This window comes from Littorina saxatilis, linkage group LG4, assembly GCF_037325665.1.
Source record: "Littorina saxatilis isolate snail1 linkage group LG4, US_GU_Lsax_2.0, whole genome shotgun sequence".
Classification (NCBI taxonomy): Eukaryota; Metazoa; Mollusca; class Gastropoda; order Littorinimorpha; family Littorinidae; genus Littorina; species Littorina saxatilis.
In genome coordinates, this window is record NC_090248.1 from 55,760,579 (window position 1) to 55,786,466 (window position 25,888).

Below are 25,888 nucleotides of genomic sequence, written 5' to 3' on the forward strand. Positions count from 1 at the left end.
GTTTGAAAACGTTCGAGCAGTTGCAAAAAGCAAACAAAAAAAGCTGAAATCAGCAGGGAAAGGAAACTTACCTCAAAGAGCGTGTGCACTAACGGACGAAGAGGTGGAACACTGTGGGACTCTGGTCAGTTGGGAGTGTCCACACCAAGAGCCATAATCAACACCCTAGTGTGGTGGTTGAACTGCCTCAACTTTGGAATGCGGGCAAGAACCGAACATCGCCAGATGTGCTGGTCCGACTTAACTGTTCAGATGGACAGCAGTGGCCACCGCTTCTTCTTGGAATTCAACGAGCGAACCACGAAAACAAGAACAGGGGTCTCCAGGCAGGATGTCAGGGCAAAACCGCGAGCGTATGAAGATGTTGAAAACCCTGAGCGGTGCCCTGTGAAGATCTTCGAGAAATATGCCTCTCTTCGCCCTGCAGAAACATGCGGCTCCAACTATCCGTTCTACCTCACATGCGTCCATGATCCGAAACCAGGCAAACAATGGTTTCGTGCAATGCCGATGGGAGTGAACACAATCAGCAGTTTGATGAAAGAAATGGCGGCCGCGTCCGAGATATCTTCCACCACAAGTAAACGAATCTCGGGTACCTCGGCGAGGAAGACGCTGCTACAGAAGCTCAATGATTCTGGAGTTCCCCCAACCCATATGTGACCCTCCACCACGAAATGAGTCGCATGCCACCTCGCGCGGTTCTGCGCTAGGCTTGATAGAAGTCCGGAGAGTGTCTGGTAACAGTGTGAGGGTCACCTTAGTCACAGGCTTATAACTCAAACAGTTTTCGCTCTTTTCTAAAACGGTTTTCACCACTGGATAGAGCATAAGAAACTCTTTAGGAAAATGTAAAGATATGAAAATCATGCAAAGGTGACATGCGACTCATTCCGTGGTGGAGGGTCACATATAATGGAGAAATCAGGACATAAAAACATTCAGTCTGTACTCAGTTACGCGAAAATGTCCGACAACCAGCAACTGCAAGTTTCCCGAATTCTGTCAACCACGCGCACTTGCACAGTCTCAAAGTTGGGAGCTATGACGTCAACTACTGATGACGCAGATTCCAGTGCCTCGGCCTCAGGCGGAAACACACTCCGCCAGCCAGCAGTGACCTTTGATGCGCCCATTCATGGAGGAGTTTTCAATTTCAATTTCACAATGCCGCAATGAGTTTCTTCTTCGTCTTCAGTTGCAGAGCACCAAATTCCATTCAGTTACATTAAGTTGTGTACGTGTGTGTGGTTGTTTTTTTCTTCTTTTTATATTTAGTCAAGTTTTGACTAAATATTTTAACATCGAGGGGGAATCGAAACGAGGGTCGTGGTGTATGTGCGTGTGTGTGTGTGTGTGTGTGTGCGTGTGTGTGTGCGTGTGTGTGTGTGTGTGTAGAGCGATTCAGACTAAACTACTGGACCGATCTTTATGAAATTTGACATGAGAGTTCCTGGGTATGAAATCCCCGAACATTTTTTTCATTTTTTTGATAAATGTCTTTGATGACGTCATATCCGGCTTTTCGTGAAAGTTGAGGCGGCTCTGTCACGCCCTCATTTTTCAACCAAATTGGTTGAAATTTTGGTCAAGTAATCTCCGACGAAGCCAGGGGTTCGGTATTGCATTTCAGCTTGGTGGCTTAAAAATTAATTAATGACTTTGGTCATTAAAAATCTGAAAATTGTAAAAAAAAATAAAAATTTATAAAACGATCCAAATTTACGTTTATCTTATTCTCCATCATTTGCTGATTCCAAAAACGTATAAATATGTTATATTTCGATTAAAAACAAGCTCTGAAAATTAAATATATAAAAAATATTATCAAAATTAAATTGTCCAAATCAATTTAAAAACACTTTCATCTTATTCCTTGTCGGTTCCTGATTCCAAAAACATATAGATATGATATGTTTGGATTAAAAACACGCTCAGAAAGTTAAAACAAAGAGAGATACAGAAAAGCGTGCTATCCTTCTCAGCGCAACTACTACCCCGCTCTTCTTGTCAATTTCACTGCCTTTGCCATGAGCGGTGGACTGACGATGCTACGAGTATACGGTCTTGCTGAAAAATGGCAGCTACTTGACTAAATATTGTATTTTCGCCTTACGCGACTTGTTTATATTTAGTCAAGTTTTGACTAAATATTTTAACATCGAGGGGGAATCGAAACGAGGGTCGTGGTGTATGTGCGTGTGTGCGTGCGTGTGTGCGTGCGTGTGTGCGTGTGTGTGTGTGTGTAGAGCGATTCAGACTAAACTACTGGACCGATCTTTATGAAATTTGACATGAGAGTTCCTGGGTATGAAATCCCCGAACATTTTTTTGATAAATGTCTTTGATGACGTCATATCCGGCTTTTCGTGAAAGTTGAGGCGGCACTGTCACGCCCTCATTTTTCAACCAAATTGGTTGAAATTTTGGTCAAGTAATCTTCGACGAAGCCCGGGGTTCGGTATTGCATTTCAGCTTGGTGGCTTAAAAATTAATTAATGACTTTGGTCATTTAAAATCTGAAAATTGTAAAAAAAAATAAAAATTTATAAAACGATCCAAATTTACGTTTATCTTATTCTCCATCATTTGCTGATTCCAAAAACATATAAATATGTTATATTCGGATTAAAAACAAGCTCTGAAAATTAAATATATAAAAATTATTATCAATTTTTTTTTTTCGAAATCAATTTAAAAACACTTTCATCTTATTCCTTGTCGGTTCCTGATTCCAAAAATATATAGATATGATATGTTTGGATTAAAAACACGCTCAGAAAGTTAAAACGAAGAGAGGTACAGAAAAGCGTGGTATCCTTCTCAGCGCAACGAATACCCCGCTCTTCTTGTCAATTCCACGGGCACTGCCTTTGCCACGGGCGGTGGAGTGACGATGCTACGAGTATACGGTCTTGCTGCGTTGCGTTGCGTTCAGTTTCATTCTGTGAGTTCGACAGCTACTTGACTAAATATTGTATTTTCGCCTTACGCGACTTGTTTTACTCCTAAGTTGATGAGGCCCAATGACAAGAATCCAAGATAAACTGGAACGAATTTATATTTCAAGCAAAGAAAGTGTTCGTGTTCTTGTTTGTTTCATTGCAATAAATTTGCGTTAAAGCTGTGGTCTATTTATGACTTTCCGGGGCTACGAGGTTGAAAAATAGGGATAAAATCATGTACAGAATTCTGTACAGCAAACGCTACCCGAAACCCCACCTATACGGCGTGTATGACCTTGAGAGCTTCAGTCAACGCTTGAATTTTGCAGTGGTAACATCCGGTTTGCTCTCTCAGAGCTGAGCATATTTGTCGAGAAGGATCGAGCAAAAAAAAATAAACGACTTGGCAGGGATTCGAACTCAAGGCCTCGGGGCCTCAAAATGTCGGGGCCGATGTCTTAACCGCTAGGCCACTTCACTAGTGTTTTCAAAGATAAAAAAAATGATAATTTTATATCATTCTACGCTTGAATTACCATTCATGCGTTGCAAAATTGTAAAAATTGCTTTCAAAATTTGCCTTTATTTGCAAACATGTTTCACGGAATCGCAGTACATGTTTACCGTGACCGTCATGCTACACGACATTCGCGCCATGCAAATAGCTGCGATATCTCTATTTACAACATGCAAGAAAAATGACAAGAACAGTAATTGAATCTCTCTAAAACTCTGTGCAGTTGAAAACAGACAACTAAGAAATATTTATACATGTATTCACTTCTGAACAATGGGCGGATAGAGATATAAATCATGCTGCTTCAAGAATAACATAACATGAATTCATATCAATGTTTTTCCTTCTTTTTCTCGATTGGCGCAGTAGCCTAGTGGTTAGGACATGAGACACGAAGTCTCGAGGTCGAGAGTTCGAATCTTCGCCGGGGCGTTTATTTTTTCCCCTTGATCTCTCTTGAAGATAATAATATGATCAGTCTTGAGAGAGCAAACCGGATGTTATCCCTGCAAAATTCAAGCGTTGACTGAAGCTCTCAAGGTCATACACGCCGTATAGGTGGGGTTTCGGGTAGTGTTTGCTGTACAGAATTCTGTACATGATTGTATCCCTATTTTTCAACCTCGTAGCCCCGGAAAGTCATAAATAGACCACAGCTTTAATACAACATTACTATGCGTGTTCTCTATCTCTCTCTTTCTCTCTCTCTCTCTCTGTCTCTGTCTCTCTCTATCACTCACTCACTCTCTCTCTCTCTCTCTCTCTGTCTCTCTCTCTAAAAGGTTGAAATGACGTCAAGTGTAGCTAAAGATACGTCACTTCCTGATTACACAATGGCTGTCGCACAAGTTCTTGATCAAGCAAACTGAACGCGAAAGTGGCTTCTACCGTGATTTCCAGGTTTGCATTGTGTCGGCTCTAATTTTTTCTTTCAAAATCAAAATAAAAGAATCGAAACTTTATTCACGAATACCATTTTGTAAGCCACTAAAACCAAAGACACGCCACACTATTTTCCTTCCACCAATCCTCGATTGAAAAGAGTTCGTGTTGTTTTTGTTTTAATTTTTGTCTTTGTCGTTGATCATTGTATACACAAATTACACAAACGTCATCTTGTGAGGGACCAAAAAATATTGAAACTCTCGGATGATTTTTGGCTCACGAAGTGTAGCCTATGCGATGCTAACTTTTGTCTGTCTGTGCGTGCGTGCGTGCGTGCGTGCGTGCGTGCGTGCGTGCGTATGTATGTATGTATGTATGTCTGTGGTAGAAACTTTAACATTTGAAGACGTCATATTACATTGACGTCACATTATGACGTACGAGGGTTAGACGTCACGCGATGGAATTACTGAAAGTCTCGGTGATTGTTATTTTGAGCGGGCCGAGACTATTTGGCAGTCGTGTCCATGTAAGTAGGCTACATGCAGACAGACAGATCTAGATCTAGTGTCTCGCTTTCTTGCACAGTTTCACCTATGCTCTTTCTGTGTGTGTGTGTGTGTGTGTGTGTGTGTGTGTGTGTGTGTGTGTGTGTGTGTGTGTGTGTGTGTGTGTGTGTGTACTGTGTGTGTGTGTGTGACGGAGTGATTGAGTTTGTGTTACTGTTTGTCGATTTCTTACGTGAGCCTTGAAGGCTTCGCCTCTTGTTTTGTGTGGTATCAACCTCGACCTACGGTCTCGGTTGATACCACAAAAAAATCATCCTCGAGTTTCAATATTTTTCGGTCCCTCACTCGATGACGTTGTGTAATCTCTATATAAAGCCTGGGGGATGCACTCGATATACGTTGGTCCGTATTGGTGTTGACTACATTTAATAAGTAATTTATCATGGTGCCTGTAAAAACAATATGCAGCCTTTTGTTATTGGTCTCCACAATACACAAAGATATCTTTTTAACCGGCGTTTATCGGGAACAAGAGACACGTAATACTCACCTACTTTCGAAACCGAACTCCCACTTGGCTGCATGCCTGAATTCAGCCCCTCCACAAAATCAGTCTCTACACAACTGTCTGTGCATTGGCTAAAACTTGTTTTCCTTGGCTGCGCCATTTTTCCGTGAGTTGGATTCGTGTTGTGTTATACTCTGTACCCTTAACGCCCAAGTCTTCCCCACTCTGCACCAACTTCCTTCAAAACTCAAGACTCAAAGAGGTTACTATCCTTATGAAAACAAGGACAATTGCCTCGCAGTGTCAGGCGGTTTAAAACACACACAAACATCTTATTTACTGTTTGAAATTGCACTAACATGTTCTCTCTCTTTCTCTCTTTTCTCTCTCTCTCTCTCTCTCTCTCTCTCTCTCTCTCTCTCTCTCTCTCTCTCTCTCTCTCTCTCTCTCTCTCTCTCGTGATCTCCTTTACTTCTACCCTCTTTGCTCCTTGTATATTAAAGCTTGGCTGTTCTGCCATTCAAGTCTCTATCACCCCTACCTAAATGATTGTAGATTGTGAAAATGAGCGGGCACGTCACATCGGCAGTAGAAGGTGGTAAGGGCACGTTAGAATTTCTCACTTGGAACGTCGATGGCTTGGCTTCTAAGCTACCTGATCCTGATTTTCTGGGCTATATCCTGAAGTTCGATATTGTCTGTCTTGTAGAGACATTTTTGGATAAAGCATTCGACCTATCACGGCACTTTAGCGATTTTCAAATCTTCCAGAAATCGGCTAGGAAGCTAACGAGTCATGGTAGGAGGTCAGGGGGCGTCGTTGTTCTCGTAAAGAAAGATATAAGTAAGTTAGTCTATCATGTTGAGACTGAATATGATCATATCTTATGCTTAAAACTTTCCAAAACATTGCTTAATACAGAGGGAGACATTATTTTCATGGCAGCCTATGTCCCTCCAACCACGTCGCCATATTATAACACGAAACAGACTAAATGCCATATCGATGAGTTAGAGTGTTGTCTCCTTGACATGTTTGAAAAACATGGAGATTTGCAGGTCATTCTTTGTGGAGACTTAAACGCAAGAACAGGCCAGTATCAATCTAACGTGTGCCCTGTCGATGAAATGGATAGCGCCGATAAGCGATGTGATCCCTACGTTTGCACCAGGTCATCAGAGGACAAGGTGGCTAACCAATTTGGTTGGGAGCTACTTTCCCTTTGTACATCTTTTAGTATGCATATTTTAAACGGTAACTGCACTCCTGATTTATCAGAACACTTTACATATGTTTCTGTACATGGAAATAGCGTCATTGATTACTTTGTTGTCTCTGATGAATTATCGTCACGTTCTAAACGTCTAGCCGTAGATGAGAGAGTTGAGTCATCGCATATGCCCCTCTGGTTTACGTTTAGCGTCGATTGTGCCCATGTCCGTCCTCCCATCAGTGAAGCAACACAGCCACCTACAAAAAGACTCATATGGGACAGAGAAAAAGAGCAAGAGGTCAAAACTTTGATCCAGTCTGAAAGCTTTGTAAACAAACTGGCCGCTGCTACAGCTATGATCAAAGAGGACGCAGAGGGGTCAGTGGAGTTGTTTACGTGTGCTTTGAAAGACGCTGCTAAACCAATGGAAAGGGTGTTTAAAAATGACTCACCTTTAATCTCCGAAAACAACAAGTGGTTCGATTCTGAATGCCGAAAATTAAAAAGACAAACACGCAAGGCATTTCGGATGTACAAAAAGGAAAAGACAGGACAAGAGAAAGACAGGTTAAAGATGTTATACCTAACGGAGAGAAAGTCATACTCCAAAGTGCTCAAACAGAAAAAAGACAGTCATAAACAAAATAGAGTGAATAGCCTGCTGTTGAATATTTCTGACTCTCATGCATTTTGGAAGGAGATAAAGAAATTCAGGAGGAAACGTAAACCCGCAGGAACTATTGACAATCAGGCATGGTATGATCATTTTAAGAAAGTACTTAACGAGGATGATGATAGAAGGCATGTTCAAGAACATGACCATACTGACACTGAAGAAGAAAACGAACTTGACTGCGGCATTCTCAACAGTGATATTACCGAAGAAGAAGTGAGGACTGCTTTAAGTGGCTTAAAAAAAGGGAAAGCAGCGGGACCAGATGGCGTTTTAAATGATCTCTTAAAAACCACAGGTGACACAATCGTCCCCTATCTTTTGACGTTGTTTAACGACCTTTTTAGGACTGGTGACTACCCTTCAGATTGGGCAAAGGCTATCATTCAACCAATATTTAAGAAAGGTGATTATGAGAACCCTGACAATTATAGAGGCGTCTCTTTGTTAAGTTGTGTGAGCAAGTTGTATACCAGTATTATGAATGCCCGTTTGACAGCGTGGGCTGAGGAAAACAACATTCTCTCTGAGTCACAGGCGGGTTTTAGAAAAAATTACTCCACAATTGACCACATGTTCACTCTTTATGCAGCAGTTACCAAGCAGCTTCAACTAAAAAAGAAGTTATATGTTGCTTTTGTGGACTTTCAAAAGGCGTTTGACACCGTTAAAAGGGATGTTTTGTGGAATGTTTTATTAAAGATTGGTGTAAAAGGAAGAATGTTTAACATGCTTAGGTCAATGTACTCATCTGTTCTCTCTTGTGTCCGATGTAACTCTGGCAATACTGATTATTTTGAATGCCTACAAGGCCTGAAGCAGGGCTGTCTAGCGAGCCCAACGCTTTTTTCGTTTCTTATAAACGAACTTGCCTCGGAAATAATATGTAAGGGCAGACACGGAATTCAAATGCTTCCCGGCGAGATCGAACTGTTTCTTTTGATGTTCGCTGACGACATTGCACTGCTATCATCGTCCATAGTGGGTTTGCAAAACCAACTGAACATCTTACATAACGTTTCAAAGCGTCTTGGGTTAAGGCTAAACATGAATAAAACCAATGTCGTTGTTTTTCGAAACGGTGGTCATTTAGCCAAAAGTGAGAAATGGTTCTACGGAAACGCGCAAGTATCAAGTGCTTGCTCTTACAAGTATCTCGGTCTGACATTCACAACCCAAGCCCGTTTGAATCTCTCTTTCAATGACGCAATCACCAGAGCCAAACAAGGTGTCATTGAGATTTTTAAAGTCTTATGGAATATAGGATGCCACGACATGGACATATTTTTCAAATTATTTGATGCGCAAATTGCTCCCATCTTGCTCTATGGCTCAGAACTATGGGGATGTTTTGACTGTTCACAGATTGAAAAGGTTCACATGTATGCCTGTAAAAGATTACTCGGGATCTCGTCAAACAGTCCAAACCAGATGGTGTATGGGGAACTTGGAAGATGCACTTTGTCAATCCTAGCAAATATCCGAAGCGTAAAGTACTGGTTGAGACTTAACTGTATGCCGGATTCGAGATATGCAAAGATGTCATACATCATGTTAAAAAACGCAGTTGAAAGGGGAAAACAGAATTGGGTCTCACAAGTTAAATGCCTCCTTTGCATGAATGGATTTGGAGATGTGTGGTTGAACGGGTCTGTAGGTAGGGAATGTGCGTTTATTAGAACATTACAGCAACGTCTGCAAGACTGCTTTGAGCAAAACTGGCACTGTAAACTTGATACAAGTGTGAGATTTGATGTATACAGGATGTTTAAAGGAGAACTTGAAAAAGAAAAGTATCTGGGTGTCATTGAAAACCAGTACATACGCAAAATGTACACAAAGTTCAGACTGGGCATTACACCATTGAAGGTAAATAAACTGCGCTATAATCCCGAGTGCGCTGAATCCAGAAATTGTACATTTTGTAAATCAACTGAAGAAAATGAAAACCACTTCCTGTTTAAATGCCCAGCTTACAATGCAATCCGTCAAAAGTACATTGGTGCTTGTTTTGACCTTGACCAGTTCTCCAACTCATCGTTGTGTATTTTACAGACTGACAACAAATTACGACTGATTGCATTGTCAAATTATGTGTTCTACGCGTTTAGACAAAGAGAAAATCAATTGTGAAATAGACCGGTATGATCGTACAACCCAAAATCCTTGTCTTCATCTTACTGTATTTTTTCTTCTCTGTTTCTACTAGTACTGTTGATTTTAAGTTGCCTTGCTTCTGGACGGTCAATTCCACTTTGTTCACATACTAACTATTTCTCCCCCTTGTACATACACATTGTGTTTGATGGAATACAAATTCACCTTCGCCTTCGCCTTCGCCTTCTCTCTCTCTCTCTCTCTCTCTCTCTCTCTCTCTCTCTCTCTCTCTCTCTCTCTCTCTCTCTCTCTCTCTCTCTCTCTCTCTCTCTCTTTATCAGAAGAAGAAGAAGAAGAAGAAGAGGAACATTTTGGAAATGTAGAAACATGAAGTTATTTAAGAAGTAATGCTTAGTAATATAGATTCCCCAGCTAACACTGGTCATGTTTGGCATTTGAATATTATATTGTGTAGACATATTTACGTCGTGTATGGCCGACAGTTTTGGTCTTTAGTTCCTGGTACATCATAAGGGAGGGGGGTGGGATGGGGTAGGGTACACTGTCTTTAATCGCCCATTGAGTAATATAGTTTGGGTTGGGGTGTTGTAATTATGTCCTCAGAGGTGCCAGGCTGTCTACAAGAACAATACACTCATAAGTACCTTTTGTTGCGTGCCAGTAGCTGTCGGGTCAAAGATCAGTGACAACGTCACCCATATGTTTCGTCTTACCTGTAGCTGGAAAAAGCTGAGACTGCGAGCAGTGGTTTGGGATCCCAGATGCAACGCACAAGATGTGCAGAAGAAAGAAAGCGCCGTATTACCCGGGATGTGGCAGTCACAATTTAGACAATTTCAAATGTGCGCATACCCCTGAACGATCTTGACGCTGGCTGTTGTCTGTGTGTCTTCCAACCTTGCGTATGTCTGTGTCTGCCTGTGTCTGTCCGTCTGTCTGTCTGTCAGGACCCGGCCTCGCCCGGGTGTAAGTAGAGTCCCCTTACGTCTGCTCGAGTAACTATCACACGGGAGTGTTGTAAATGTATGACAACTTGACTCATAAAAGAGAAAACAAGTGCTCACTTACTGTTCTTAGTTTTGGCAGGTGAGAATGGTTTATCGCACAAGATATTCTAACAATCTTGTGTGTGTGTTTGTATGTGCGTGAATGCGCGTGTGTGTGTATGTGTGTGCGTGTGCGCGCGCGTTAGTGTGTGTGTGTGAGTGTATGTGTGTGTGTGTGTGTGTGTGTGTGTGTGTGTGTATGTGTGAAGCGACTGATCCCCAGAAAACTACTTGACAGATCCGCATGAAACTTAACATACACATTCTTCCAGACGATATCCCCAAACGGCTTTTCTCTTACTTATTTTTCGACCAATGACTTTGATGACGTCATATGCGGCATTTAGTGAAAGTTGAGTCCAACTGTGAAGACCTCACTTTTAAACCAAATATTTAGATTGACATTTTCGTTAAGCAATCTTTGACTCAGGCCGGACTGTGGTATTGCATTTCAGATTGTACGCTGATAAAAACCCTAGTAATACATGTGTTCATTAAAATTCTAAATATTCTTCGTAACGTTAAAATCTAAGTAAACAAACGCCGTGATATCAAGTGAAGCATATTTTCGTTTGTATTCATGACTATAATATTTTAAGAAAACATTTTACGATTTATCGCAGGGTACATAATTCTTAACCGACCTACAACCAGGAAGTAACTCGGTTTTACCTGGTGCACAGACTTGTTTTTGTTGTTTGTAATCCATGTCAGAGTTCGGTGGGTTATAAACACAATAAACTACAGTGCATGCTTCCCCCGAAAGCGGCGTCTAAATGACGGGTTAAAAACGGTCATATACATAAAAAAAACATGAAAGTTTAAGCCCATGAACGAAACTAACAAACATCCAGGAATTAACATGAGTTACCAGGCGCACAGACTATTCCTTGTTGTTTGTGATTTGATTTGAGGATACGAACTCTTTAAAAATAGAGCAAAGCCATCCTTCGACCACCGCAGTGACATTATACCACCCATTATTTGAATCTTAAAGCAAGAAGATCCCGTAAATAAGATTGTATTTAAACAGGAAGTCACCGTGATCACGTTCAGTTAATCGAGGGGGGGGGGGGGGGGGGGGAATTGAGATAGAAAGCGAGAGTGAGAGAGATGCGAAGGGAAATACACACACACACACACACACACACACACACATAAATACTCGTAAATGTGTGTGTGTGTGTGTGTGTGTGTGTGTGTGTGTGTGTGTGTGTGTGTGTGTGTGTGTGTGTGTGTGTGTGTGTGTGTCTTTCACTCTGTGTTTGTCTGTCTCTCTCTGTTTCTGTGTGACTGAGTGTGTATGTATGTAGAGGTTACATGCCGAGTCTCAGTGATTATCAAAAATAATGGTCGAAGTTAGCGGATCATGAAAAATGCGAGCTTTAGCGAGCTTTTTCATGACCGCGAACTGAGACCATTATTTTTTATAATCACTGAGACGAGGTGTGTAACCTCTTTATTCCTCCTTTCTTCAGTTATTCAAAGAAAAGAGGAGTTTTTTTGCGAAAGTTTGATCGAATCCTATTCTCTCAACCAGTCAACCTGCGCAGGCGATCGATTAATGCGCGGTTGTATAGTTCCGTGCAAATCATTCCATTCTGTTAACACTTCTTGTCAGTTTTCCTATTTTGGGCTAAAATCAAGTACACAGATATGCTGTTATTCTGCTGTGGCGGCAAAGGCAGATATTGTGTGTTCTGTATATGTTTTGGTATCGTTTAGGATAATGTTTTTTCGTCAAATGGGACTAGCAGACGAACTTTTGCACCCGTGTTCCAACGTTAAAAACTGTATGAAGTTAAGTTTTCTGGGGAAAATAGTGTATGAAACCGCTTTATGTTGTTTAAATTGATGAGATGTGTGCATTTGGTTGCGTGTGATCTGTTTATTAAATGAAATATTGTTGAAAACTGACCGTCGGATTGCAGTCTGTTGTCGAAGAAACTGAGTGAAAAGAAGGGGAACTACTCTTGTCGCTAGACAAAGTATGAGTTACTTGCCTTGGGAAATTGCTTGTGATGAACGTCTGATCTAGATTCAGAAAACAACCGAACTCATGGATTTTATATGGAGATTCATGTGTTCAGGCCTGTAGTTGTTAATTTAAATGCGGTATGTTTGTATTGTTTGCTCCAGAGATGTATACTTCGTACATTAGAGCGTTCGGAACTTTTCAGTCGCAAAAAGTAGTACCGAAACAGAACAGTTTCTCAACCCATTGCACTATCGAGGATTCAGGCTGTTGCTGGGTCGTTATTTGTTTGGTTGCTGGGTCATTATCGAAAAATAACTACCCCTACAAGTTTACAGAGGTAAAGAAGCAGAGGGGGGAATAAGTATAATTATGTGCTATGTCTACATATTTTTCTCCCAACACTTTCATCCCCGACGCTTTTTCTCTGTTTTATGTTCACCTCCCACGAAGAGACAGAGACACAGAACAAGAACAAGAACACATCTTTAATTGTCTAAGGCCACAACCCCTTACAATAGTGGTTAAAATAACAGCAATAGTATTTGCACAGTTATAAATTATAGTCACGCATAAAATTCAACAAATACATTAAGACCCTGATGACATGTCACTGAACCTGATTGATAAGGGTTCGTCTCTTCTGTAACATGAAGAACACAAATCTGCTGAAGCTGTTCATCACATTATCCTCATTACTGCCACAGAAGTACACAAGTTGTTGTTGCAGCGTCTAAGAGTTTGAGATTTTCAAATACTTTGCTCAAAGGTCTTGATAAAAAGGACATAAAAATACAACATGGTGTTCATCTTCTGTATCAGCTGTACAGAGAGGACAGTTTCTTGTCGTTTGGTTTGGTGCGTACCGAAATTTGTGAGCGTTGATTTCGGATACTCCTGCGCGGAAACGAGTAAGAGCAACTCTGTACCTAATATCTTCGATTAATTCAATGTATTTCTCTTTTTCCAAGCATGTTTTGTAACAATTATAAAAGTCGAAACGTTCACTGCATTCTAAAGAGGAGAACCATTCTTGACAAAAACAATCTTGTAATCGTCTTTTAAACTCTTGTAAGAAACACTTCTCATCCCCAACCATTCCGTACATCTTTCTTTCTTTCTTTATTTGGTGTTTAACGTCGTTTTCAACCACGAAGGTTATATCGCGACGATTCCGTACATCCACACAGCAGCAAAACCGTTACAACATAAAAGACTCTGCACATGTGAGACCCAATTTGTGTGGACCTTCAATGCCAAATTACATAAAGCTTTATACACGCCGTGGATCGTGTAACTCTGCATTTGCGCCACCGCAACTTTTTATCGCTTCACGCCGACGAAGAGGCAAGCTGCAAGGTAGGTCTCTCACAGAAAATGAAAATGTGTAGGACTTTCAGGCATCATCTAGATTCTTCATTAGTACATTTTAAAGAAGTATATACTCAAGGTCTAAGGTACGTGCTTTTTTAGTCGAAATGTCAGGTTTCGGCAGTTCTGAAGTCCGATTTCTGCTGGAATTGTAGCTGAAATTGCACGATTTGTCCCTTCCTTCGTAACTTCAACGAAACAGCACTAGTTGATGCATTCCCGTGATGATATCCTGTGAGCTAAACATGTCCTTTGTATTCTTGATGAATGCTGTTGCACAATTTTGTCTTTGGGTGACGCACGCGGCAAAAGAAAACACAAACAATTAGACTTCATGTTATACGCCACCGATGCTTGGTGTAATTCGCCACCGCAATTGCACGTCTTGGATGTTATTCGCCACCGCAACTGTCTAATGAATTGCATAATATGTTGAAGAGTTCAGTGATTCTGTCACTTCCAATTGAAAATATTGATTTGGAGTTGTTCAGTTCAGTGTATAGTTCAGCTTTTGTAGAACACGTTTCTGAGACGCACCTGGCGGCGTTTCACTCCCACATTCTTCGTCATTCTTCTTTCCCGAAAAACGTCACGTCTGTCAGAGGCGTTCTTTTCTCTTCCAGCGTCAAACTGATGAGTTTTTGTGTTGTCGCTGGTAATAGGAATGACTGAATTTTAGAATTATTTCACACACATAAACACCAACGAAGCTTAAGAATTTTAGAATTATGTGGTATTTGGCCCCACAATGTTTTTAACAGGAGCGTTCCAGGCCCAGTTTCAGACTCAAGTGACCGCAAATCAAACAGGAAGAGGTAGGTTCCATATTGTCAAACTTAGTGATTTCAGCCACTGAGTGTTTATTGCTAGAATGGCAAGAATCGCTGCGCTCTTCAATCACATATGCTTATACAATAACTTTTCTGACGGGATACGAGTGGTTTTGTTGCAGATGGATTTGGAACAGTCCGGGCAAACCATTGACAGCTTCCTTGATGTCAGTGATGTGGTAGAAGTTACTACTCGACCACCAGTGACTTCGACACCGCAGAAAAAGAAGTCAGAGCAAAAGCAGTGTTTATGCCCAGAATGTGGGAAAACATATAAACACCAACGAACATTAAGAAACCACAGGCTCTTCCATCACACAGAGGGTGGGGGTCCAAGGGTTACCTGTGGGATGTGCAAAAAAACATTCACGAGGTCTGCAGACCTCCAGTCACATGTGAACAAACAGCACATCGGTCAAAAACCATTCGACTGCTCCAAGTGCGACAAAACATTTGCGTGCAAACGCAATGCAAACCCAAACCGCCACACATGTGTGCAAATCACTAAGTACGCGTGTGATGTCTGTGGCAAAGAGTATAAAAAACGCTGGCGCTGGACCCGAGTACTCTTCAGACTGGCTCGCTCCCCCAGTATGAAAGTTTTTGTCTTGTGCACGTGGATTTAAAAAAAAAATAATAAACAAATATTCATTTATTTTACACAATTAAAAAAATTATTAGAGTGAAATAAAACATTAAAACGTTCATAATAAACAATAGTAAACAAGAATTTAAAAAAAAAATAAAAAAAAATAGACCGCCCATGCCGGGAATCGAACCCGGATCACTTTGGCCATAGACGAATCGCTTTCCACCAGGATCACTTGGATTTAAAAAAAAAAAAAATTATTCATTTTACACAATTAAAAAAATTATTAGAGTAAAATAAAACATTAAAACGTTCATAATAAACAATAGTAAACAAGAATTTAAAAAAAAAATAGACCGCCCATGCCGGGAATCGAACCCGGATCCCTTTGGCCATAGTCGGAAACGCTTTCCTCCAAGCCAACAAATCTGACATTCGCCAGTGAACTCAAATGCCTATAGTCCTCGCGCAGTGGTACACGCACGCAAAGCACGCAAAGCCTGGTACGGTGTCGCTGGCTTGGCTGGGCGGTTTATCAGCCGAACGGCTATTCTGACCCACCGCGAATTGCGCCCTCCGTTAAGAGTCGTTTTTGTGGATTATTTGCCATTTAGGTCCCAGGTAACATTATGAAGTTTTAATACGATCAATCGGACCTATTATCAAGTTAGTGTATCAACTTTTGAACAAACTGCGCCCAGTAGTTTCCCAGCAATAAGCTGTTAAGTCGAGACAGACACACAGACACACAATTAAAGTCTGCTGGACCCTAGTACTGCGTACTCGGGGATAAACACAAATCAACACTCAAGGCTCACACCAACACACACACACACTTGCTCACTCCTGCCCAAGATGCTTTTATCCTTTCATGTACAGGACGCAGCTTTTACGCCATTCCAAGAAATGTGTTGCCTGAAATGTTGTTTTCAAAGAATTTTGTTTTCAGTTCTGCAATGAACACTTTTGAATAGATCCAGCATATTTTGATTATTATTTTTTATTTTTATTTTATTTTTTTAGTTTGAAAAAGAAGCACTTATCTGAAGTAAGTACGCTATCCATCCTGCCATTCGTCGCCTTACACGAAGTAATGTTCAAACCATGCGGAACGTTTTTGTACATTCTTGTATGTGTAGTCAATCTTCCGAATGTAAATGAATGCATAAGAGAACATGAGGACAAACTTTTCATCAGCGTGCCTTCCTAGAAGTGAAATCTCATTGGTGAAAACGTTGGTCTTCATGTTCTGATGTGTCTTTATTTTGCTGCGTAATCTGTTCAGATCATCACTCGCCGTCATCGATGCATTTCCCACTTGTAAATATAGGGTTTTTTTTCACTCTTACGGTAAGCACTGTTATATTTCCTATTGATGTCATCATATCCTAAACCTCTTGAATCTCACAGTCCCAGGGACTTTTTTTGGGGGGTCATATATATATATATATATAAGCACATTCCAGTACATGTGGGTTATACACTCAAGTACAGATAAGCATACTTTTCATACAGAAGAAGAAGAAGTAGAAGAAGAAGAAGAAGAAGAAGAAGAAGAAGAAGAAGAAGAAGAAGAAGAAGAAATACTACAGTTTGATTTGTCAACTCATGGTGCCTTTAAATCCTTTGCATAGGCAAGATCACGCCACTCCCCTGAGTTTAAAACTTGCAGCACAAAAGTTAAAATGCTCCTATCAATTGCTGTCAGTTTTGTGACAAAAATAAAGGTTTAAATGCCTCCACGATGTTGATGCGTTTGAAAATAACAATTTGCGTAGTGCGGTGGCGAATAACAAAAAATGCGGTGGCGAGTTACATCTAACATTGAATTGATGCGGTGGCGAATTACAGAGAGTTGTTGACACTCTGTTTTTATCTGCTTCTTGCAAAGTATATATGGAACTATATACAGAGAAACTACACGTGGAGATTCATAAAACATTAAAGTTATCAGTGAACATGTCCAAGAATAACCAGTAATCTCCGTTTTGTTGCATTTGACGCAGAAACTGAAAATATGCCCAAAACATGGAGAAACGAAAAGAAAAACAGATCGTCACGATCACCAGGGCCATCAAAGCATCAAAAAATATATACAGAAATATAGCTAAGGATATAAGTATGTGAAATGCAACACTTGAGAACATGCTGAGTGCTTAGCATTCTAACAATTTAATTTATCATTCGAGAGACCTACCTCGCAGCTTGCCTCTTCGTCGGCGTGAAGCGATGAAAAGTTGCGGTGGCGCAAATGCAGAGTTACACGATCCACGGCGTGTTATATGCAATCTTGGAATATCTTGAATCAGGTTGCTTCAGCAGTGTAAACCAGTATTTCACACATATGACTGCAGAGTTAATATACAGCGGATGTCTTCCCAATTCACCGTACACAATGTTGTTTAGAGTTCGAATTGTCACTTTCAGAAACTTTTTACACGCACACAGGTGGACCCTTTCCACAGAGTCATACTTTCCATATCCCCATAGCTCTGAACCATACAAGAACATAGGGGCGATCCGTGCGTCAAACAGTTTGAAAAACACCTTTGCCGAATGGCAGCCAAGTCTGTTCAATAATCTAACGATTTCGATCACTCCCTTTTTCGCCATGGTTGTTTTTGTTTCTACTACAATGTCTCAGCTTAGTTTGGTGGAAAGGGCTACACCGAGATATTTAAACGAGTTCACAATCTCAAGACGATCCATTCCGTAGAACCACTTCTCTTTCTGTGCAATGTGCCCGCCCTTTCTAAAAAACATGACCTTAGTCTTTGTCAAGTTCCCGTTCAGACACAGTTTATCTGCAGAGCAGCGCAGGACATTAAGCTGGTTTTGTAGGCCTAATACAGTGCTGGATAACAGCGCAATGTCGTCAGCAAAAAGCATTACAAACAGTTCTAACTCAGACGGAGATAAACGTATCCCATGTCTGCCTCGTTGTATGACATCCTGCGCAGTTCGTTGATCAGAAACGAGAAAATTGTCGGTGAGGCTACACAACCTTGTTTAAGGCCTTGCATACATTCAAAGAAATCAGTGTATTCGTTTCCGAACTGCACGCATGTTTTCACATTTTCATACATGCTCTTCAACACCTTAAAATATATATTGCCTTGTATGCCTAATCGAAAAAGCACTGACCAGAGCACGGGGCGCTTAATGCTATCGTAAGCCTTACAAAAATCTATGTAGGCTACATACAGTTTGGCCTTTTGTGAAAATTGTTTCTGGACGCAAGCGTGAAGGGTAAACACATGATCAATAGTTGAGTAATTCCTCCGGAAACCGGCCTGGCTTTCATCTAAAATGTTATTATTTTCTGACCACACAGACAGGCGGTCGTTCAGGACAGACATACACATTTTGCTCATCGTACTGGTGAGGGTAATTCCTCTGTAATTATCCGGGTTATCACAGTCTCCTGTTTTATGTAACGGCACAATAATAGTAACAGCTATTGTGTTTTCAGCGTAGCAATAGGGTCCGATATTTAGATATAAGTATAATGCCGACTTATGTTTTTGTGTGTGTGTATGTGTGTGTGTGTGTGGTCAGAATGTTATAAAATAACGTCCCCGCGTGCTATTTAACCGTTCCCGCGTGCATTTAAACTGTCCCCGCGTGTCACCGCGTGTCACCGCGTGTCCCCGGGGACACTGTCTAAAACACGCGGGGACACGCGGGGACACGCGGAGACACGCGGGGACACACGGGGACGGTGAACTAGCACGCCGGGACGTTATCTAATAACATTCTGACTATCCTTTATGTATTTAAAAAACAAAAACAATTTTTTTTTAACTTATGTATTTTTGTTTTGGTTGGGGGGGTCAGAATGTTATAAAATAACGTCCCCGCGTGCTATTTAACCGTCCCCGCGTGCAGTAAAACTGTCCCCGCGTGTGGACACGCGGGTACACGCGGGGACACACGGGGACGGTGAACTAGCACGCCGGGACGTTATCTTATAACATTCTGACTATCCTTTATGTATTTAAAAAAAACAAAAAAATAAAAAAATTATTTTACGTATTTTTATTTTTTTATTTTTTTATATTTTTTTGGTCAGAATGTTATAAAATAACGTTCCCGCGTGCTATGTAACCGTCCCCGCGTGCAGTAAAACTGTCCCCGCGTGTCCCCGCGTGTCCCCGCGTGTTTTAGTGTCCCCGCGTGTTTTAGACACTGTCTAAAACACGCGAGGACACGCGGGGACACGCGGGGACACACGGGGACACACGGAGACGGTGAACTAGTACGCCGGGACGTTATCTAATAACTGGGTGGCCGAGTGGTAACGCACTTGCGCTCGGAATCGAGAGGTTGCGTGTTCGACCCTGGGTCTGGCCGCTATTTTCTCCCCCCTTTCCTAACCTAGGTGGTGGGTTCAAGTGCTAGTCTTTCGGATGAGACGAAAAACCGAGGTCCCTTTGTGTACACTACATTGGGGTGTGCACGTTAAAGATCCCACGATTGACAAAAGGGTCTTTCCTGGCAAAATTGTATAGGCTTAGATAAAAATGTCCACCAAAATACCCGTGTTACTTGAAATAATAGGCCGTGAAAAGTAGGATATGCGCCGAAATGGCTGCGATCTGCTGGCCGATGTGAATGCGTGATGTATTGTGTAAAAAAAATTCCATCTCACACGGCGTAAATAAATCCCTGCGCCTTGAATAAAAATTGAAAAAATAAAATAAATCCCTGCGCTTAGAACTGTACCCACGGAATACGCGCGATATAAGCCTCATATTGATTGATTGATTGATTGATTTAAAAAAACAAACATTTTTTTTCTTTTTTTTACTGATGTATTTTTTTGGTTTTTTGTTTTTGTTATTGGTCAGAATGTTATAAAATAACGTCCCCGCGTGCTATTTAACCGTCCCCGCGTGCAGTAAAACTGTCCCCGCGTGTCCCCGCGTGTTTTAGACACTGTCACTGTCTAAAACACGCGGGGACACACGGGGACGGTGAACTAGCACGCCGGGACGTTATATAATAACATTCTGACTATCCTTTATGTATTTATAAAAAATAAAAAAAATAAAAAAATGTTATCTTAATATTTATTTATTATTTTTTTTCTTCTTCAGAGTGTTATAAAATAACGTCCCCGCGTGCTATTTCACCGTCCCCGCGTGTCCCCGCGTGCAGTTAAACTGTCCCCGCGTGTCCCCGCGTGTTTTAGACACACCCATGCCAACAGAGAACAAAGACGTTTTGGGTACTCACGCGGCTGCGTCAAGTCTGACCCACGGACCAGCAAGTAAGACGGAACCCACCGAACCAAAACCAAATGACGTCAGAGTCTCTTTCCTTTTGCCTATAACATTGCCAGTAACTTTGTCATGACGTCTTTTTATGACAGTATGCGCGACAATTGTTTTCGCTTCCGGTGTCATTTTAGACTGCGGAACAAGCAACTCAAAAGTAGTAGCTATAAACCCGTGTGTTGAAACAGCTGAAACATTCTTTTGGGTTGCCGTTTCAATGTTAACTAAAACGTGAAAGAAAACAAAACAATGTTCAGTGGCAAAATGACAGTGGATTGAGCATTTATTCCGGTTGATAAAGGTACTCCGTGTCAGCCAACAAGACTAGATTTGTAACAGACGACAAACAAAGTATGTGTAGTACCTGTCTTGTGATGACAATTATGACGTAATAAATGATATGTACGTATAATATAAGTTACATCTCTGATTCAACCATGGAATCGCGTGGTATTTCGTCTCGACAGGGTGAATGAATACATGATGTCTTTTCCGGAACTGGACAAAACTGGCCTTGCCAAGACTGACACAAAATATAGTATTCGCGTTACAGCTCTGATTCATCCATGGTATATAATAGCGTTATATTTTTTTCTCGACGGGGTGAAAGAATATAGTGACGTCACTCTCGGCAGAGCCTCGAGTGACGTCATCATATTCATTGACCCAGTCTCGACAAAATATCACGCGATACCATGAATGGACGGACCTGTAACTTATATATGGCTTTTGTACAATCACTTGTCTTTTGAAAACATGCAGATTCCGTTCATACACCATGTTTCCGTTCGTACAAAAGTACATGTTTCCGTTTGTACGAAAAGCGTTTCTGTTAATTAAAGAGTTGGTCATTACAAATCTCAAAATCTACGTCCCCGTGACTCTGAATGGCGGGTAGTGCTTTCTTTAACAGCTGTGTAAATGTAGCCACAATATAATCGTCTACACTTTCAGTTACGTCCTTACTAGTTGATGAACTTGGCGTCTGTAACGTGACTTCTGTTAACCTGCCTGTGTCTTTTGCAATCACAGACCCGTCTGGGGAAAAGTTGAAACAATCAACTGATAATCCTGGTTTAAATCGATAATTAGTGTGTACTTCTTCTTGCTTGTGAACTCGCAAACGAATGGTACATATTTATGCTTCTAAAAATTTATATCTGTGAGTGTCTTGGCTACGTAAATATATATATCTTTTATAGCTGGAAAGCGCTTATTGCAATGTCCGCATCTCACGTATTCCATTGATTCTTGTCATCCTAGAACAGCAAATTGCGAGATTGCTTCATTATATTCTCGATCAATGCAGTGGCGTGTGTCTTACATAATAACTGGCACGCTGCAGTACAAAAAAAAGAGAGAGAGAGAGAGAGAGAGGGAGAGAGAGAGAGAGAGACAGACAGACAGACAGACAGACAGACAGACAGACAGACAGACAGAGACAGACAGACAGAGAAGAGGCGGGATAAAATTACATTGAAAGGAGAGGTATCCTTGTTTAATTGCTGTAGAACCATACCCCATGCAAAGCATGTCAGACTTCAAACTCTTTGAATAAACAGGAGAAAACCATCTGGCAAGAAAACTTAAGCCTACTTGTTTTGACTCACACAAACGCACATACAAACACACAAACAAACAAATAGGCAAACAAACAAACGAACGAACAAACAAAAAGTTATACAAAACAGGTAACCCTACCTTTCGTATTCACTCACTAAAACAAGTGTTAGTTTTGTTTTGTTAAATTGCATTTCGAAAGATACATTTAAAAGTGTGTTGACCTATCACCTGATTATAACGATTTTAGGACACAGCATCTGCTTTTTTCTGAGTAGCACATCTGAAATTTCAAAAAATAAAGAGTACATAATTTGAACAGGTTTCACATAAGTTCAGATCTTTGAAACGACATGTGTAAGGAAACTGGACGAAGACACACTTATCAAAATGTTTGCTCTTCGGTAAGATTTTAAACAGGGATGGTATTGCACCAGAAAAGCCACAGTCGCGTGTTGTTGCACTCATAAACAACATGAATTATTGGTAATACATAACTCGAATTAGGGGTATTAAAATGCTAATTGCACAAGCTTTCTACCAAAATCACGAACGTCATAAAACGCGTACGAATTTGATGAAAGTGGTACGAACGGAAACATGTTTTAGTCAAAATCAGTACGAACGGACACAAAACTGTTTTGTGCAAATTCAATTCATCCTATGGTTCACACTGGTCCAATATCACACGCATTCGTACTTTGTGCTATCTGACGACCATTGGAACACACAGAACTTGTAGTGGGGGCCTGTTTCACTCTGATCTAACGAATGTGTACGAACGGAAACGCTTTTCGTACGAACGGAAACATGCACTTTTGTACGAACGGAAACATGGTGTATGAACGGAATCTGCATGTTTTCAAAAGACAAGTGATTGTACAAAAGCCATGCGTTTCTATACATTTCTGTTCAAGCGAAATGTCGTAACAAGCAATGGTTTTGGGGATCATGTGCAAATCAGGGGTCAGATTCGATAACAGAGCGAGAAAAACAAGAAAATGTTAAAAAAAAATCAGGCAATTCTGCCACGTTCGGCCCGCGTGTGTAATCATGAGGATTACTAGCACCTTGGTACTTATCGTACACATAGCCCAACCAATTAGCTACCTTATTCTTGCAATATCGCAAAAGCGCACTGCCCACACGACTTTCCGCCACGTTTTTTTCCCCAAGCAAGTGCCGAAAATGAGGCTGTATGAACGGAAACATCCTGCGGACGAACGGAAACATCCGGTGTATGAACGGAATCAGTTGACACACCGTGCTCGCTTTGTTTCGATACGAACAAAATGTGTGGTTTATGCACAACATAACATATGTGCCGATAAATATGCAGTGGAATGATCGGACTACTTTCAAGCGCGGAATTACCAACAGGATTTACAGTGCATGAGATGTTAATAGACGTAGCATTTAGTCCCAAAACAACAAAACATGCCAAACCGCAAACAAAGTGTACTAACAAAATCACACAATTTTCTATTTTAAAGGCACAGTAAGCCTCCCGTAAACCATCACAGAGCTCCCCGAGCGTCTAAATACAGTACAAGCATACTTCCATTTGAACGCTCACCGAACGGGAACATCCTGGCTGCTTTCTGTCGAGCGTGAGACATTTTCAAAGAATTTATTTTCGTAGACTTGTTCGTTAACAACAACGGCGCCTCGTTTTTGCGCTAGACCTAACTTTTAAAATCTAAATAATAAATTGACAGCTTGTTACACAAACATTCTTTAATCATAAAAGAATTCGTTTTTCATCAAGACAAGATCAGAACAATTCGAAGTTGTGAAAGTTTAAAAAAAAGAAAAGCCCGGAAGCAGGGTCACGCAAGGGTCGTAGTAGACGACGGTTTATCAGTGCAAATCGCCGTTCCTCTCAACAGTCAAAAGCCATCGCTAGAGTTCTTGTGAACCACAGCCGTTGTTTCGTGCATAAAAAACGTGCTATTGTAGATAAGCTCACATCGAGTCGCATTCACGACTAACTGACGACTGCATTGTGAAAAAGGAAAACTGGATCACACGGGTTCACGATGGCTCAGGGGTAAGATAAACCACGCAAAAATAAATTCTTTGAAAATTGTTCGCTCTTTACGGAGGGCACCTAGGATGTTCTCAATTGGTGAGTGTTTAAATGAAAGGGTGTTTGTACTGTGTGTAAAATCCTGACCGTATCTGTGATGGTTTACGGGAGGCTTACTCTGCCTTTAACTCACGTTGGGAATCCCTCGCGACTTTCTTTGTTTAGTGGCGCACTGAGGGGGTCTCGGCAAGCCTCGACCCCCATAAGTGCCCCACTAAACAAAGTAAGTCTCTCGGGATTCCCAATGTGAGTTAAAATAGAACATTGTGTACTCTATATTTACACAATGGTTTCCTGTTTTTTTCCCAAAGCTTTATACCACCTTTTACCAGCTCAATCACACGCACCAATCAGGTGTTGAATACACGACTAATATCTCGCTGCCTTCTATTTTTGTGTGATTTTAGGATGCAAGAGGAAGTAAAATGCAATTGAAAACAGGGGTATATAAATCTTGTGCGCCTGTTCAGGGAGTTTATTTTGTGAAGACATCGTGCCGAAGCAGACATCGCAGTCATGTTGCTGTTTGGATCGTACACCACTTCTTTCTTTCTGCTGTGTGTTTTTACACTTGGACAAAATGTTCTATCTCAAACAGGTAATTAAGCCTTGCGTTAACACAGTGTCAATTAACTAATCAACGGACGAACAGACGAACGAACTAACGGACGAACACACGAACGAACGCACGAACGAACGAGCGAATGAACGAACTATAACTACCTAAATAACTAAGCAACTTACGTGCTTACTTACTTACTTACTTACTTACTTACTTACTTACTTACTTACTTACAATAACTGTTTTTATTTGTGTGCTTTGTGTTTTTAAATTCATGAATGTGCATTTAACACTTTGTAAATTGATTTAGTTTTGTTCAATGTGTATTATTATTTGATTTTGAATTGTGTACATAATACTTTATTCATGTATGTTTTTGTGAGGCGCTTAGAACTGTATCACCATTTGCGTCATATAGATATCCTCATCATTACTTACTGACTGACTGACTGGCTGACTGACTGACTGACTGACTGACTTACTTACCTACTTACTTACTTACTTACTTACTTACTTACTTACTTACTTACTTACTTACTTACCTAATAAGAGATGGCACAGCTAGAAGATAAGATTTGGTTCTTTTGCAAGCTTTTCAAATTGATGTCAAGGTACTTGATAAAAATCCTCAACAAGCTGAATTTGAATGAAGTATGGGTCACAATGGACGTTGTTGTAGCTTTACGGGGTAAAATATGTAGTTTTGGGGACAAATTTATCTTCCAGAAAAAAACAAGATACAGCTTAAAGGCATATGTACGCGCTCCTGTGTTTACAAAGTGTAGTTTGCCCATAATCGATGTCAAACGCACCATAAGACCATATAATGACGATATGTCACCATGCGCGGACCATAATACATGCATTACAGCTTGTTCTAGCCTCTGAAAAAGTGAGGATGTCAACAAAGCCGCGGTGTTAGCTCCCTTGCATCAACGTTACATGTGTTGCCAAATCTATAAATAGGACGATCCAGATCAAAATGAAAATTAACATATCTCAACATTGAAGGGGTCCTAGACCACAATATTTTGCAGGGAACTTAATTTAGCATGTCTCCAGCTGTTGGTAAAGCAATTAGCGTGTATAGTCATCGAGTACATATGCCTTTAAGTATGTTCTATTGTACTGTAAGCAGGCACCTAGATGCATCAACAGAGCACGATATCATAGGCACACAATAAATTAATATGACATAATTTCTAAAATCATTCCTAA

At 40.8% G+C, this 25,888-nt stretch overlaps 2 protein-coding genes across 3 annotated transcripts in view; both read left to right on the top strand.

Moving 5' to 3' along the window:
* The window catches only part of LOC138965148 (chorion peroxidase-like), a 276,867-nt gene that overhangs the window by 89,721 nt on the left and 161,258 nt on the right, over positions 1 to 25,888 (top strand). The window lies entirely within an intron of this gene.
* The window catches only part of LOC138965153 (uncharacterized), a 27,803-nt gene continuing 26,346 nt past the window's right edge, over positions 24,432 to 25,888 (top strand). The window contains exon 1 of one of the 2 annotated variants that reach the window (XM_070337280.1): positions 24,432 to 24,706. In XM_070337280.1, the coding sequence (XP_070193381.1) occupies positions 24,625 to 24,706 (82 nt within the window). In that variant the 5' untranslated portion in view covers positions 24,432 to 24,624. The remainder of the gene's footprint in view (positions 24,707 to 25,888) is intronic. The other variant, XM_070337279.1, reaches the window with a different exon arrangement.